At 33.1% G+C, this 16,534-nt stretch overlaps 1 protein-coding gene across 1 annotated transcript in view; it reads right to left on the reverse strand.

The window, feature by feature from the left end:
• Positions 1-16,031, reverse strand: part of LOC145738595 (neurotrimin-like) — a 214,040-nt gene extending 198,009 nt beyond the window's left edge. Inside the window, exon 1 of the mRNA XM_081993459.1 lies at positions 15,846-16,031. Coding sequence (XP_081849585.1) covers positions 15,846-15,939 — 94 coding nt within the window. The 5' untranslated portion in view covers positions 15,940-16,031. The remainder of the gene's footprint in view (positions 1-15,845) is intronic.
• Between the last annotated feature and the right edge of the window lie 503 nt (positions 16,032-16,534).

Here is a 16,534-nt window from a genome sequence, read left to right on the forward strand (position 1 = left end):
TGTACGTCGAGCAGACTCCTTCAGTCTTCACTCTAAATTTTCGCGCAGTCAGGAAAGATCTCACTAATTTCACTTGGTTGATTGGGAATCCGGCATCCAGCATCTTGATAAGCAGTCCTTTGTGCCAAACGCGAGCAAAGGCTTTTGATACGTCCAACAAGACTCCGGTTGCTTCCTTGTGATTGAATCCACTTGCGATGAATTCTACCATCTCTTCAGGATGATTGCTTCCGCTAATTTCCCCATGCTTGTGTGATTTCATTTTTTTGTTCAAATCAGTTGAAAAAAACCAAGTAACAAAGGTTCTCTATTTTACTCACACACACTCACAAATACACATAATAATTGTCCCTAAGAAAGGTTAAATACTAATTTTAATTGAAAAAACCTCAATATAGTATGGTCGAAATTAGTTTGAAACAGATTTGTTTGAGTTTTGTTTCAGTTTGAGACACAATGGAATTTCCCATAAGCATTATGAGTGAAAACAAGAGAAAATGTACCATATCGACATTGGATATTTAAAGTATTGTATTTTCTCAATACTTTCTAAGCAATTTGCACTAAAATTATAAAATTTAGCATGCTTTAATAAGTGGAAATAGAAAAACGTTTACTTTGTTCACAAAAGCTGTTTTTTTATGTGATTAATAGATTTTTTGTTGTTTAAAATTTTTCACGTTTTGTAAATTTAGGTAATAAAGTATTGTTATTTATTCTTGCTGGAATAGACCGTTCTTGAGCAGATTTGTTTTTATAAAACGATGCGCAATTACATAGATTTTTACATTAAATAAAAACCATCTTCAGGGTTTAAGTGCCATTAAGAAGCATTTTTGGGGTATGGTAGACTGCTGATTTTAGTTCTTAGAATCTTCTCTCAAAATAATGTAATATTACTTCCGGACACACTGTATAAAAATAATGCATTTAAGCACTTTAACGCGTGGACAACCAGTAAAGGTTTTATTATCTTCCGAATCAAAGTATTTAAAGATTTATCAACTAATCCATCAATCAGCAATTCATCTAATAAGATTCATCACCTCAGTATTAAAACACCATAGCAGATTCGCTCGGTAACAGAATTTTAATGAATAAATTACGAGGAAAGTTGGTATTTATCTATTTAGAACAGCGCAGACCTACTAAACCTAATTGAGAGATTAATTATTGGTAAATATTTTAGTAAGATAATTAATTCTGGATATACGCCTAAGAAATTAAGCTATGTTTTAGATATCTATATTGACGGCTAAAATATACATCACGTCGAATGGTTTAGATTTGTTTGACTTTCAGTCCATCCAAGTTATTGACAATATGTAGGAGGATAACTTTACCTTATTAAACTAACAAATGTTTTATCTAAATCTTTTAAAAGAGTTTTATGATGATATAAAAATTAATTCAGTTTAATTAGGAATAGAAAATTGGATCGCAAATAGACAAAAATGTTATTTTTCCAGAAACTACGAAATACTCCAATTTTACGAATTATAGTACATTTTTTGGTACTTTCCACAAGAAAACTAGACGTTTAAGGTTAAAAAATGTTAATTTGACAATAGCTGTCCCACATCTGAAATTCTGCTCTTCAGTTGTATAACTTGACATCTTTTAAAATCGATCAAATTCAGGTTGTGCAAAATCGAGCAATGCGAACAATTTGCAATAGGTATACCCCTACTGCAACAATGCTCGTTTATGTATTTGCTTTTAAATTAAGAAACAATCTGTTGCCTTCTTACATTTGTGACAGGATTAAGGTTTTCAGGGATATTCACAACTACAGTACAAGGCATTGCTCAAATTTTGCATTAATAGAGAAATGTAATTCTAGTCACATGCACAATTCTGTACTGTATGGAGGCTTGCTCGATTTTAATATGCTGCCTAGTGCTCTTAAGGACTGTAAAGATTTGAATGTTTTAAAAAAATTAATCCAAAATTATGTATTGTCTTTAAAATTTTAATCTGTTTTACTGTATTTTTAATTTTTAGTACCGTAGTTTTAAGTTTACTTTGACATGTACTTGTTTTTCCTTATAGCCTCGTGCTAAATAAAGACTATTATTATTATTACAAGTTAAATTGAGAAGTAGTACAACGTTGCCAAACTTTGTAAAACGTGATTGTTGATCGAAAACAAAAAAAAAATAAAAAAAATTGTTAATATCTCAGAAACAAGTTTTGTTAAATTGAGATTTATTGCTTACTTGTATACTCCCTATGTAAGAGTCTTATTAAACACTACAAAGGAGAAAAATGTGAACTCATTAATTAGTGGACTGTATTTGTATGTGATGTATTTAATTGCTAATTAAACAATAGATTATGTTCCTAACAGTTACAAATATTATTATGGCAAAAACTAAAATTTTTACTAGTCAAGACTTTTGTTGTCAACCACTGAAACTTTTGTACAGGGAATTTTCTAAAAACGTGGATGATTTCAGGAGATTTGGACTTGTGTGATTTTTTTATATACAGTGCAGAACAATTTCTTATCCAATAACCTAAGAAAACATTGACAAATTCGGTACACTTCGAGAGGAAAGCACTGTCAAAATTTGAACTGCAAAAAGGACGGTTCAAAAGACAATCTGCTATAAAATTGTCTGTAAAACCCACTTGTAATGACCGGATCACCTTTGTAAGCATATATTTGGAATCCCTATTAAATTTCTTATCCAATAACCTAAGAAAACATTGACAAATTTGATACACTTCGAGAGGAAAGCACTATTCAAATTTGAACTGCAAAAATGACGGTTCAAAAGGCAATCTGCTATAAAATTGTCTGTAAAACCCACTAGTAATGACCGGATCACCTTTGTAAGCATATATTTGGAATCCCCATTAAATTTTTTATCCAATAACGTAAGAAAACATTAACAAATTCGGTCCACTTCGAGAGGAAAGCACTGTCAAAATTTCAACTGCAAAAATTACGGTTCAAAAGACAATCTGCTATAAAATTGTCTATAAAACCCACTTGTAATGACCGGATTTCACTTTTAAGCACATTTTTGAAACCCTTATTAAATTTCCTTTCTAATAATCTAATCAACCATACAACTCTGTAACTGTCCAAATAACCAAGTTATGAGCTGTCAAAATTAATACTGCTAATGTAGGCGGTTTTTCATGTAATTCTAACTGTACACACTTGCTAAAGCATTTTAATAAGAGATTTAAAAAGAATTTTAAGGGCTACAGAGTGGTCTGAATTAGAACTCGGTAACTGCCAAAATAACCATGTTAGAAGCTGTCAAATCTAACACTTCTAATTTGTTGTGGCTCTTACTGGTTTTTCATGCAATAGCACTTTAATAGAGAACTGACAAAATAACTAAGTTGTAATCTGTCAAAATTAACACTGTTAATTGGTCATATGTTGGAAGTTTCTTATGCAATAGCTCCCTAGCAGTAAACACTGGCTGCAGTACTTTCATAAGGGATTTAAAAAGAATTTCAAGGGCTACCCAGTGATAGAAACTATAGGCTGCTGTAACTGTCAAAATAACTAACTTATGAGCTGTCAAAGTTAACACTGATATTTTGTCATATGTTGGGGGATTTTTATGCATTAGCTCTCTAACTGAAAACACATAGAACTTTAATATGGTATTCAAACAGGATTTTAAGAGCTACACAGTGGTCCAAACTAAAACTCTTTTAAAAAAACTTGAAAACTTCAGTTTATACTGTGATTTTCTTTATAATGCATGCTATTAAACATTCACAGTCTGAACTTAAATTAAGTTTAAACTTTGTAAAGGGCTGGTGGTGCATGCGGGTGTAAGCTGTCAAAGTTAAGAATGTTAATTTGTCATATGTTGGAGGTTAGTAGTGAAGTAAATACTAGCTATAGCACTTTCATAACCGATTTAAAGAGGATTTCAAGTTTAAGAGCTACACAGTAGTTAAAACTAGAACTCTGTAACTGTCAAAAGTATCAAGTTATGAGCTGTCAAAGTTACCATTGAAAGATTTAGTTGTACTTTCAAATGCAATTATTTTGTTAACAAACCAACGATGCGCATAAAAAATAAATAATAACAATAACAATTTATTGTATCTAATTGTGGAAGCTGTTTTTAGCGATGTGTAATATACCACTCAATCTATAGAAAAATGTCAAATAACCGTATTATTCAGTGTTAAAAACTGATTGTAGTGAATTTGACAGTTTCTACCACTACAAAATTTGTTACGGTCAGCGAAAAAAATGGTGTTAAAGTATTAACTGTCAGAAAGACCTGTTAAAGACCGTTTAAAGGGACAAAATCGAATGTAAAACCCACTTGAAGTAAGAAAGTGACTGTTTTAAGCACATTTTTGGAATCCTCATTAAATTTCCTATTCAATAACATGAAAAAATTAAAATATTTTTTACGGTCAGGGCAAAAAAAGGTGTTAAAGTTTGAACTGCCAGAAAGACAGTTTTAAAGGACAGTCAGATACAAAATTGCCTGTAAAACCCACTTGGAGTAAGAAAATTACTGTTTTAAGCAAATTTTTGGAATCCTCATTAAATTTCCTATTCAATAACATGAAAAAATTACAATATTTTTTACGGTCAAGGAAAAAAAAGGTGTTAAAGTTTGAACTGCCAGAAAGACAGTTTTAAAGGGCAGTCAGAAACAAAAACGCCTGTAAAACCCACTTGGAGTAACAAAATTACTGTTTTAAGTACATTTTTGGAATCCTCATTAAATTCCCTATTTAATAACATAAAAAAACCACTAAAAAAATCAGTATAATAGGGAAAAAATGGTGTTAAGGACAGTCAGGGACAAAATCGGGTGTAAAGCCCACTTGAGGTGATAGTTAGTTAGTTAAGTTAAAATATGATTACTTTTGCGGAAATGGGAAATAAAAAACAAACCTAAAAAACTGAGTTTTTGCATTTTCTCGAAAATTTGAAGGTTATGTATAAAAGTCACCAGAATAAAAGTTGTACATTTTTTAGTATCTACTTTCCTATTGAACACTTTTTTTCTAGGGGATCAAGTTTCACTGGAAATTGCAATTCAACACGATTTCAACCCTTATTTACCACCTCTTGTCAACTGTAATCCCTACTCACGTTTTTTTTTTCGTTTACTCCTCTTTGATCATCTCCAATTATCCTTAAATGCAATTCAGCTGGAATAACAGGAGTACCAATTATTATTTAGTTTGCATTACATCATAAAGAAAGTAAACACTTTTTGACTCTTATTATTAAATCAAAAGTTATTAACTCCTAATTATACTAGTTTTGACTTCCAACGTTTAATAAACCAGTGAAAGCTAAATGTGTTTACTTTTAGTAAGTAACACTTTGTAAACTGCCTTTTTTGCAATTTATCTAAAACAGTACATCAAACGACTAAACATCAGCTTGATAAAAAATTAATCATGTTTTAATGCATTTGAGTTAAAAAGTTTTAATGTGCATGAGTAAATAATATGTGAAGTCCGCTTGGGGCAAAATAAGTTCAACGTAAGTTGTTACGCAGATATTTCAACTCGGTTCGAATGTAATATTTTTCAATAAAATAAAGAGAAAGAGCTTATCTTCTATTTTCCTTTCTGTCTCTCGGAAAAAGTAACGTAAATTGAAATTTGAATACCAAATGCTGAACACCGGGAATAGTCCAATCACCTGCAACTATTACTTTTGTTTTTTTCGATTTCGCAAAACTAAATCCTTCTTTTTAGGCGAAATATTTCAATATGCCTTCAAAATAGGTTAAAACATAAAACACATTACTGATTGCTTTCAGAACCCCATTCTGCCAATTCAATCAACCTTATTAGTAGAATTTATAATTGAAACTTGTCTTGGAAGAGAAGGGAGAACATTCTTAGTGGGAGATACCGTGAACGTGAGATAAATCTTTTATCATCAGAGAAACTTTTATATATTAAGACATTATCGTTGAGAAGTTTCGGTAATGAAATTGGCAACGGCATTAGGAAGTTTTTTTTTGGGTCCAAATTCAACAAAAGTAGTTTCATTTAAAAAAAATGGGATCCAGATAATTAACAACCAGGTTGTACAGCCCCAAATAAATTTTATCTTTAAGTTGGCAAAGTAAATAATTTTGAATGCGTGCGTCGAGCCCTCATCAAGAAGTTTTCCTGATTGGCCGTACGTGTTTTTGGCGAAGGTCAAAAATTCGAACGATTTCATTGAATTTGGCGGAAGTCGGCTGCAGCCTAATGCCCGGAGTTTTAACAAGTCGACGAACGTTCAAACCGGATCACCGAGTAGAATGGCAAGTGAGACAGCCGAGTGAACTTATCGACAGAACTTTTCGCATCGCAATTTTCCAGATCGCTGTTGGTATTATCTTTTATCCAGATGCGGATTTCCTACCTTCGTAATAATATATCGTTCATAGACTCGGCACAAACTTTTTAATGAAAAACATTCACTACCGTAAAGTTTCCTTTCTTTTTTTGGATTTACTAACTTAAATTGGATCACTTTTTCATAATTACAGCTACTTGAGTTTTAAGTAAATCAATAAATCGTAAGATAAAAGGTCACCAGAAAAGAATGGTTAGTTTGTAACTAAAACCATCAACTTATTTGACCTAATATCCTTCTTAACTCAACTAGTTGATTAATGCTAAAAACTTTTCTTTCGCTTGTTTGGGTTTTATTTCTATATTGTAATAAGTTAAAAACGTTTATTTAAGAATTTGTTAACTTGGAAGAAAAAGTTTTTATCTACAAAATAAATGTATTCCAAAATTACCTTTTAATTTAACTTTCATCACAGTGTACGTTGACAATACTTTTACATCATCGTCATCATCATCAATCAGCCCCCGAGATTCACTGCTAGACAAAGCCTTCCTCATGGTGCTACATCTTGGCTTTCTCGGATCCAGTTCCACTTCATTGTGGGTATTCTCACAATAATATCTAACTCACTAAGGTTTGTGATATGGTCCCTTAACTTTAGTCCAAGCATTGCACTTTCCATTTTGCTGAATTTACTCGCTGACAGGATTGTTAAAGTCTCTGCGCCTGGCAAGACACGCTGATCAAAACTTTTCTTTGAAGGCAAATTTCAGTCAACCATAGGCCGCTTACCCAAGACCGATACTTCTGCTGAGTTCACATGTCTGGTCATCTCTAGATTTTCTAACTTCATGACCTAAGTATACGTATTTGTAACTCTATTTCGTTGTTTCCGATGTTAATCCTTTCACTCATGACAAAGTTGATCATTATCTTAGTTTTAGAGAAGTTCATTTTCAACCCCAGAACATGCGTCCTCCAGCTCATAGAGCATTTGTGTCGCCTCTCCTAGGTTGTCTGATGTTAAGACTATATCGTCCGCGAAACGAAAGTTTCTGACCTGTCCGTTGGTGACCCAGTTTTTTGGAAGCGTGTTCCAATACGGTTATAAGCAAGTTAGGGAACATGGTATCCTCCTGTCTCACTCCTCTTCCGAATTTTATGGGCCTGCTGGCTCCGTGTAGATTAACTGTCTTTTCTATGAGGATCTTGATGCTCTGAAAGTGGTCGTTTGTTCTAAACCCGGATCTGAATCCCGCTTGCTCTCTAGGTTAATAGAGTTCGAGTTTGTTTTCCAGTCTTGATGTTATAATTCTGGTAAAGAGCCTGTATAGATCACTAAGAAGAGTTATGAGGGGATAATTTTCCAGGTTTGTTTTGTCTCCTTCTTTATGGAGCAGTATAGTAGTTGTTAATAAAATCTACCATAACCACTTTAGATGTTACTGCTTTCACTCATAACAAAGTTGGTCATTATCTTAGTTTTAGAGAAGTTCGTTTTCAAGGCAACCCCAGAACATGCGTCCTCCAGCTCATAGAGCATTTGTGTCGCCTCCCCTAGGTTGTCTGATGTTAAGACTATATAGTCCACGAAACGAAAGTTTCTGACCGTAAATATTGATTTCTTTGGTAACCCAGTTTTTTTTAAACGTGTTCCAATAGGGTTATAAGCATTTTAGGGGACATGGTATCCCTCTGTCTGACTCCTCTTCCGAGTTTTATGGGGATTGCTTCTTGTAGATTAACTGTTTTTTCTATGAGGATCTTGATGCTCTACAAGTGGTCGTTTGTTCTAAACCCGGATCTGAATCCTGCTTGCTCTCTAGGTTAATAGAGTTCGAGTTTGTTTTCCAGTCCTGATGTTATAATTCTGGTAAAGAGCCTGTATAGATCTCTAAGAAGAGTTATGAGGCGAAAATTTTCCAGGTTTGTTTGGTCTCCTTCTTTATGGAACAGTATAGTGGTTATCAGACTATGAAGGCTTTCACGGCCGGTTAAAACTGAAATACAAAAGTTATCCGGGCTTATAAGCCGTGGTCCAATGGAATGTCTTCCCTTCCTCTTAGGAAGAAATTCCATTGGACCACGGCTTATAAGCCCGGATAACTTTTGTATTTCAGTATAGTGGTTGATAATAAAATCTACCATAACCACTTTAGAAAATGTGTGAAGAGAAATATTATAGCAAAATAATGTTCTATTGAGACAAGTTTAAACCTTATGGTAAAACAATCTATTTTAAAGTTTTACACTCAGCTTCCCGTTTTCCAGTCAAATCCAAAGACCGAAAAATTAAAAAAAAATCAAAATTTTTCTTAACTCGCTAAAGCAAAATGGACGTCAAATTTGTGTTCCCCAGTTTCAAAGTTAGTATTACTTAGTAAGAATGGTCAGTTTGATTGAGAAGAATCCATTATGGCTGCTGTTAGTAGGCCCAAAAATCGTTCATAACTCGCTTATTTGAAACATTCTGTATAGACATACTATATCACAAAGGAAAGCTACTGAATGCGGCTATCACGTTACGATAACGGACAGGGTTAAGTTGTACCGTTTGGCCCCTAGAGCTCGTCAAAGTTGACTCTAGTTTTTCGTTGTTTTTCTTGAATATCTCAGAAAAAGCTTAAGTTAGAGGTCTAAAATTTTTACCACAAACGCACTTCGTTGGGATACAATTTTATTACAGGGCAATACCAGAAACTTTTCCTTAATCTGTCGGTACCAAAAAACAGTAGTTTTTTAAAAACACTCTACAACGGCACACAAAAATACTCTCAAGCTGGCAACCACAAAATATCAAAGAAAATGTTGAGATCTAATATAAGACATAAGCGAATTTCAATATGACGTCATAGTAAATGTCGTCACTGCCACTTCTTCTGGGACAGAGAATATGTATGTCTGTTGTTAGAAAATGATAATAGATATTTTATCCAAAATAATCTCCAACATTTTTAGAAAATAACGAATATCTGAGAAACTAAAGTTTAGGCATATTTCACCTTAATAAAATCATCTTTTATTTTCAAGGGAGATTCTGAAAATTAAATAAAATAATAGGTATTCCATTTGAAAAAATGTATATTTCAGTATCAAATAATTATATTGCAAACAATACAAATGTTACTGTAATGCATTTTGAAATACTAATACTATACAGTACGTAGCTGGAGAAAATACGCTTCAGTGACTTCAAGATGAACATATTCAAAGGAATGAAACAATAGTTACCAAAATTGTTAATCTGATTAGAAAGGTTGATAGTAGGGAAGAAAGCAGAAAACTAAAAACCCAAATTTTCTCCGCAGCTCCGAGAAGTATTTGCACAAAATAAAACCGAATATGAATTTTAGCTGGAACATTAAGTTTGACGCTGAAAAGACAATAATAATTACGGGCCATACAGAAATCCAACAGAGAATCCGGTAGTCAAAGAGAATATCTCGAGCAACTGAAAAATACGAGCGTAAACATTGTGATTTAATAAACAAAGGAGAGATCGTTAGAAATTTTAAAAGGTCGGAAAGAAATGCTCATAAGGCGGAAAGAAGTTCTATTAAGGGTCGGTGGTAGAAGCGTGACAAACGGAAAAACCGTGACATTATAAATATGTCCCCGCAAAAAAGAGAAACGAAACCCAATTACCACTTTAAGGCTGTCATCTGCGGTTAGAATCCTCCCCCGACAAAAGCCGTTAAATTTGACAGTGACTTTCTATCCAATATAGGGGTGAAATATTTAGTTCGGATTCATTGCTCCTGTCGATAAGTATTACAGTAGGGGAAGAACAGAAGGACAGTCCTTGTTCAGTGCCATTCTCTTTTCCAACGACTAATCACAGTAAAAAGTGTAGGTAGCCCTGACATATACTAACGGAGAATCATTAATTTTTTTGCTGTATATGAAATATAATAAAGAAAGGTGTATTATTGCGGCGAAACAAGAAACTGAACAGCAGGTGCGTCACTATCTTCCTTAGAATAGGGCAGATAATAAATCACGCCACACTACACCACTGACATGTAAGGGAAAAACATGGTAAAGCGCTCGGCAGCCCCCTAATCAACGTATGGCAGGGTGCAAGCTATTACATTATCGCTAAATAATGCCTGTTTAGCCAAAATTAGGGTGACGATGAATGGCGCAAGTGGCTTTTACTTACGCGTTAAAAAATTAATTTCGATTTTTGATGGGACAAATGTCGTATGTACGACGCCCCTGTCTCTACCCTTACGAGATTTAACGTTACAGAAATATATTCAACTCCACTCGACCTTGTAAATGCAATTGAAATTCTCTTAAAGTTCACTATCGAAGATGTTAAGAACTCAACCCTCGCAAAAATAACTCTGTTCTAACTTAGGCCTAACTTTCATAAATCAGTTCAGGACTGGGGAAATTTCGTTTTCTACTTTCTAATCTTACGGAACTTTATATTCTATACGGATGTAGTGTGTCTCGGCGTAGGTAAAACGAGTTTTTATTTTTAAAAAGGTATATAGTTTCATGAATTGATGGTTGATCCTGTTGGTTAGAAATTGATGTTTAAGTTCATCAAGTAATACTAATTTGTCTGGACAAAACACATTGAGTACATCTAAAACAATCAAAGTTTCAGTGATACAAAAATAACCTCAGTTCCTTTGAATTTTTTTTTGGGCAAGCCCTGGAACGACAGTTCTATAAGGTAAAAGAAAACATTATTGTACTGGTGAAGGTTTCAACAAGGACCCTAGTATAGGAATACTTAATAAAATAAGAACGACCATCTGCACTGTACAAAATTTTTCACCAAAAATTGATGATTTTGGTAGATATCTGTGGCAGAATCACCAAGAAGAAATGCCATGTTATGTTATTTTCCAAAAACTGACAAGTCTTTGGAATAGTCATGCATATGGTATCAATGCATAGGATAGGCTTGAAAAGCTATTTCCAGTAGCTAAAAGACCAAGTGTCACCATTAGATGTTGTTCTGAGGATAATGTCTTCCTGTGGGAAAACTTTGTTAGACTAATTTGACATACGGACAACAGTTTATCAAAAAAACTGCTCTCATTCTCGTCAAATTAAAAATATATATTGATTGGTTAGCATACACTTTTTGAGCAGGTTTCCACACATCCTCTGTTGTATTTCGTTGTGGTACTACACTCATGCACCCAGATTCTTTGATTGTTCCTATCCTGTTTTATAGTCTTGTCAAGTCAAGTGTCATCTTCTCTCAGAAGATTGACTATTATCATAGCTATTCTCACTTTTGATGTTGCAGCTCTAAACAACTCAATAGAACTACCGCTGTACTATTTCTTGAGGTTACTTCACCAGGAAATGAGTATTTCTCTCCCCTCATCACATGGCCCAGATATTGCAGTTTCCTTATTTTAATTGTCCCAGTACCTCCTCATTTGTTACCATGTCTACCCAACATTTTCTTAAGATCCCTCTATATGACCACATCCCAAATGCTTTCAGTCGATTTGATTTGATTTGATAATTAAAATAAGTCCAACCAAGCTCTATAATTTTCTATTGTTTGGGCAAAAAGTATGGTGTCGTGTGCATATTGGATATTGTTAATGGATATTCCATTAACTTTTACTCCCATTGTTTCCTCCAGTGCTCTCTGAATGATTTCTTCCGAATAAAGATTAAATAATAGCGGCGATGTAGTACACATCCTTGCTTCACACTACGTTGTAGTTTTACTTCTTCTGAGAGTTTATTATCCACTTTGATTGTAGTATAAATTTTGTCATTTTCATGACAATGTTAATTCTGTCTATATTGCTTAATGCTTCAATTCACACTTATGTCTCTGTTTGTCAACAATTTTTCTACGCTTCTGGAGTAGATAGTTGTGCTCACTGTAAAGAGACAATTGTTTAGAACTTCTCCTTTATTCTACCATATCCATACATATTGATCATCCCGAAAATTAAATACAATTCTAGTATAAACAAAATACAATTCTTAAAGAAGCGTCAGTTAAAAAATTGGATGTAAAAATATTTTTCGGGTTAAACTCTCTATTGACAGAGTGAGACGGGAAAAGATGACATTTTCAGAATTAGTGGATGAGATCCCTTAGATGCTAAACCCCACAGAGTAATAACTTCCTACTACTAATTTACATAATTAATTGAAGAAAGTCCGTTTTACTAAAGTACTTAGTTTCGACGTGATGGATTTAGAAAAAGAAAAGGAAAAGAAGCTGCGTGGTTGATGAGTAGCACTCCACACTGTACAAATTAGAAGAAGTTTCTATTCTAAAAGATCAAGATCCCCTAGTAGCTTTTTGATCATATTTCAGTAGATTTCAATTAATCCTTAATTCAAATTATCAAGTTTGACACCCTGTAACTCTCTCATCTACAAAGATCAACTTAATAATAAGCAAATATAGTTAAATCATCATCAGTCAGTCAAGTATGGTTTTCTAGTATGAATTCTGTCAAATGTATGTACAAATATAGTACCAAAGAACTTTTCTATGCCAATTTCAATATTAAAAATGTTTTCCTTTACAATTTAACTTGCTGTCAATGAACCTTTAAAATTGACTTACTAAGTCAGTGTATACAATAGTTTGAGAAAACACAGATGTTCACACTTTTAAATATCTGCTTAACGTTGACACGTATTATAAAACAAACGTTTCCAAAACTTCGTACGGAAAGAGACCAAACTTTCGTTACCTTTTATGTTGTGTTTCAAAGAAACCGTCCAATTTTTATAGAAAGCATAAATAAATATTATTTCTGATGTGATACATCAAGCATCCTTTATTACGTAAGGTAACCAAGCCATAAAGAAAGCGTACATGTATAAGCAAGACTAACAACAACAATTATAGCTAAAATGTAATAACGTTATGTCATTAAATACCATTGTGGTCTATCAAATATCATGCATTCTGTAATACTCACATTGTAAAATATGTAAGCTCAAAGCTTTGTCCCGATTATATACTGTTAGCAAATTACTAAATTACAATGTGGTTAAACCACTGTGATCAGTGTGAAAGGCCAATTGATAACCTTTATACTTTTATTAATTAATTTTAATCAGGACCTTAAAAAAGTTGGTTAAATGGTTTAATAATTAATTTTGTATTGAACAACCTTATGTTAGAACCGAGGGGTAGATCGCCGAGGTAATTTGATGTACATACTCGAGGTATTATGACGCATTACGAGGCATTTTGAGATATTTATAAGGCATTTGAGAGTATTTTGAGGCATTGTCTGTATATTTCAAAATGAAGTGTATTAATGTAACAAAATTGACTGAAAATTGAACAGAACAGCAAAGGCACATGTAATTATTATGGTAAAATCTTTGTTACATGGTATTGAGTTAAAACAATATTTATTACAAATTATTATAATAATTTACCAATTTTTCAACATTTAAACTACATTTTTAAGGTCACGTGACTGTTTTTGACAGGTGTCAGTTGGCTTGGACAGTGTTGCAAGCTCTAAAATGGCATAATCAAAGTCACGTGATGTGTCTCTGCAATTTCAGCTCCAACAACTGTCTAAAATAGTCTAAATGTATTTTACCAAATTTTAAAGGTCACGTGACTAATTTTGACAGATGTCAAATGGCCTTTACAGTGTTGCAAGAACATGCAGAATTGCATTTTCAACGTCAAGTAACGTATATTTTGCAATTTAAGTTTTTCAAAGTCTAAACTGCGTTTTGAAGTTTACGTGACTGTTTTTGACAATGTCAACTGGCTTTTACAGTGTTGCGAGCTCAAAATTGTATTATTAGCGTCACATAACGTGTATTTTACAATTTCAGCTTTTGCAACTGTCTAAATTTAAGTTACCAAATGATCAACATTTAAATACATTTTAAAGTCACGTGACTGTTTTTGACATGTGTCGGTTTGCTTTGCCAGTGTTTCAAGCTTTAAAATGGCATAATCAAAGTCAGGTGATGTGTCTCTTGCAATTTCAGCTTTTACAACTGTCTAAATTTAATTTACCAAATTTTTAAATTTTCAATCATATTTTAAAAGTCACGTGATTAATTTTGACAGATGTCAACTGGCCTTTACAGTGTTGCATGAACATGCAGAATTGCATTTTCAACGTCAAGTAACGTATATTTTGCAATTTTAGTTTTAACAACTGTCTAAATTTAATTTACCATTTTTCAAAGTTTTATCATTATCTCAATACCAGGGGACTTATAACTAAATTTAAGAATGCTACAAATGTGTACACATTTGAAGGTATCCTGAGGCAGTTTAAATAATTTAAAGTCATTTTGATATATTCCAAAGCAGTTTGAGGCATTTTGAGCAATAATGGAAGCATTGGGAAGTATTTTAAAGGCATTTCAAGGTATTTTGTATGCAAAAAGGCAATTTTGGTGTACAAAAAATTATAGGCGGTCTACCTCTCGGTTGGAACTCTCTTTTGTTTCAAAAATATAAGGTTAAGGTTTGTTAAAGTTTATTTTCACTATTATTGAATATTTTTCATATTGGTGCCCGTTCTTTAAGATCTCCAACCCCATAAATAAGACTAACCAAATTCGGTTAGGTTAGGTCATCATTGTTTGTGGTCTCCACTTTGCAAGTGCGTTGAAAATGTAGTCTTTTTAAACCTTTGATTGGTGGATCTCGTTCCAGTTTTTTATCATTGCATTTTTTAATCAGAACAATTATTTGAATTTATATGCAAAAAAACATCAACTCTTCGATACAGAAAATAGTATGACAAACATTTTGCTGTTTTACTTTTGGTGTTTTAGAAGAATTTTGAATTAAATATCTCATCAACTAGAAGAATAAAAACTTTTAATTTTTCACTGAACCAGTCATATATACCATATATTTTTAAATTACAGTAATCATCGCTTGTTACTGTCATAAATTTTAAACAAATTAAAATCTGCCTACTATCTACTTTTTAGTAACCCAACAATAATTCTTGAAAGTTTCTTCACACATTATGCAATCAACTCCTAAATTATTATATCGGATTCCAAAAGATATTAATTATTTACTAAACACAGTTACCCCACTTTCACATAAGCGGGCTGCTGATTTAAATATTGCAGAATATTAATACCAATATTATTTTACAGTAAAACTTTTATGAATTGCAAAATAAACTTAATAAACTAGCGCTGCTCTGCGGATCCCTGCGTTTTAATTCCAATTACAGCTTATTGAATCCTACAAAACTGAATCTTTGCTACTGGTTTGATATTACTTTTTGTCTGTATTCAAAAGTAGGTTTTAATAAGGCGAAATTTATTATTTATAGTGCAACATTAAAAGATCTGATAGTACTAACATATTGATGGGAATTTTGACTCCCCCCGGTTTATTTTACTAACAGATTCTCTAAATATGAAAACAATCATTGAATATTTTTGGTTCGTGGAGAATTTGTTTGTAAATAAATTCTACATTATTATAGATGGCTTTAATTTAAAAAGTTGGTCAGCTACGCCAAGAATCACTTTAATGTAGATAGACCTAAAGAAAGTGAAAAAGTAAACAAACACTTACCATTTGCTGAAGATCCACCTGAAGAAGTGGAAGCATCAACTATAATACAAAGAAAGCCAAAAAATCCAATTACCAACAGTCCGTAAACTCGCATTGCGTATTTTTCCGGAAAAGTTTCGGAGAAAATGATGAAAAATTCGACCGCGTGTTTTCCGTGACCAGGACCGAACTGACACTAGCCACTTTCCCGAGGGCGCGAAGAATACTACGGCTAGCGTTTAATATTTTCCAGATAAAGCCAAGTACATGCGCCTTCTTCTGTCCTCTGCCAATGAAAGGCCGACCGCGTTGTTCATAAACCAATGGGAAAATGAAAAGACGGTACATGGGAGGGCCGCTGATATGTAAGATATGTAATTAACATTGTAAAATACAGGTAAGATTTTAACGCGGCTTACCGAGGTAATTTCTTAAAAGTTTCTAATCGGAAAAACTTTGTTTGCCTTTGGTTTGCGCCACTTACACATTCTTCAACACCAACACACACACCATACTAAAAGTTTTAGCTTTATACTCTTCATGTATACTAATTAAATATTTGTACCAGAAAAATGAACTTCTAACATAGAAATGAGAAATTTAGAAAGTTAAAGTGACAAGTTGTCAGGAAATTCAGGAATCGTTCAGACTGTGCCGTTTTTCACCAGTACTGTCACAGTCAAAACCAAACTTCAAACCTCGCCAAAGTA

Source organism: Ips typographus, linkage group LG16 (genome assembly GCF_016097725.1).
Source record: "Ips typographus isolate SLU linkage group LG16, UJ_Ityp_2.0, whole genome shotgun sequence".
Classification (NCBI taxonomy): domain Eukaryota; kingdom Metazoa; phylum Arthropoda; class Insecta; order Coleoptera; family Curculionidae; genus Ips; species Ips typographus.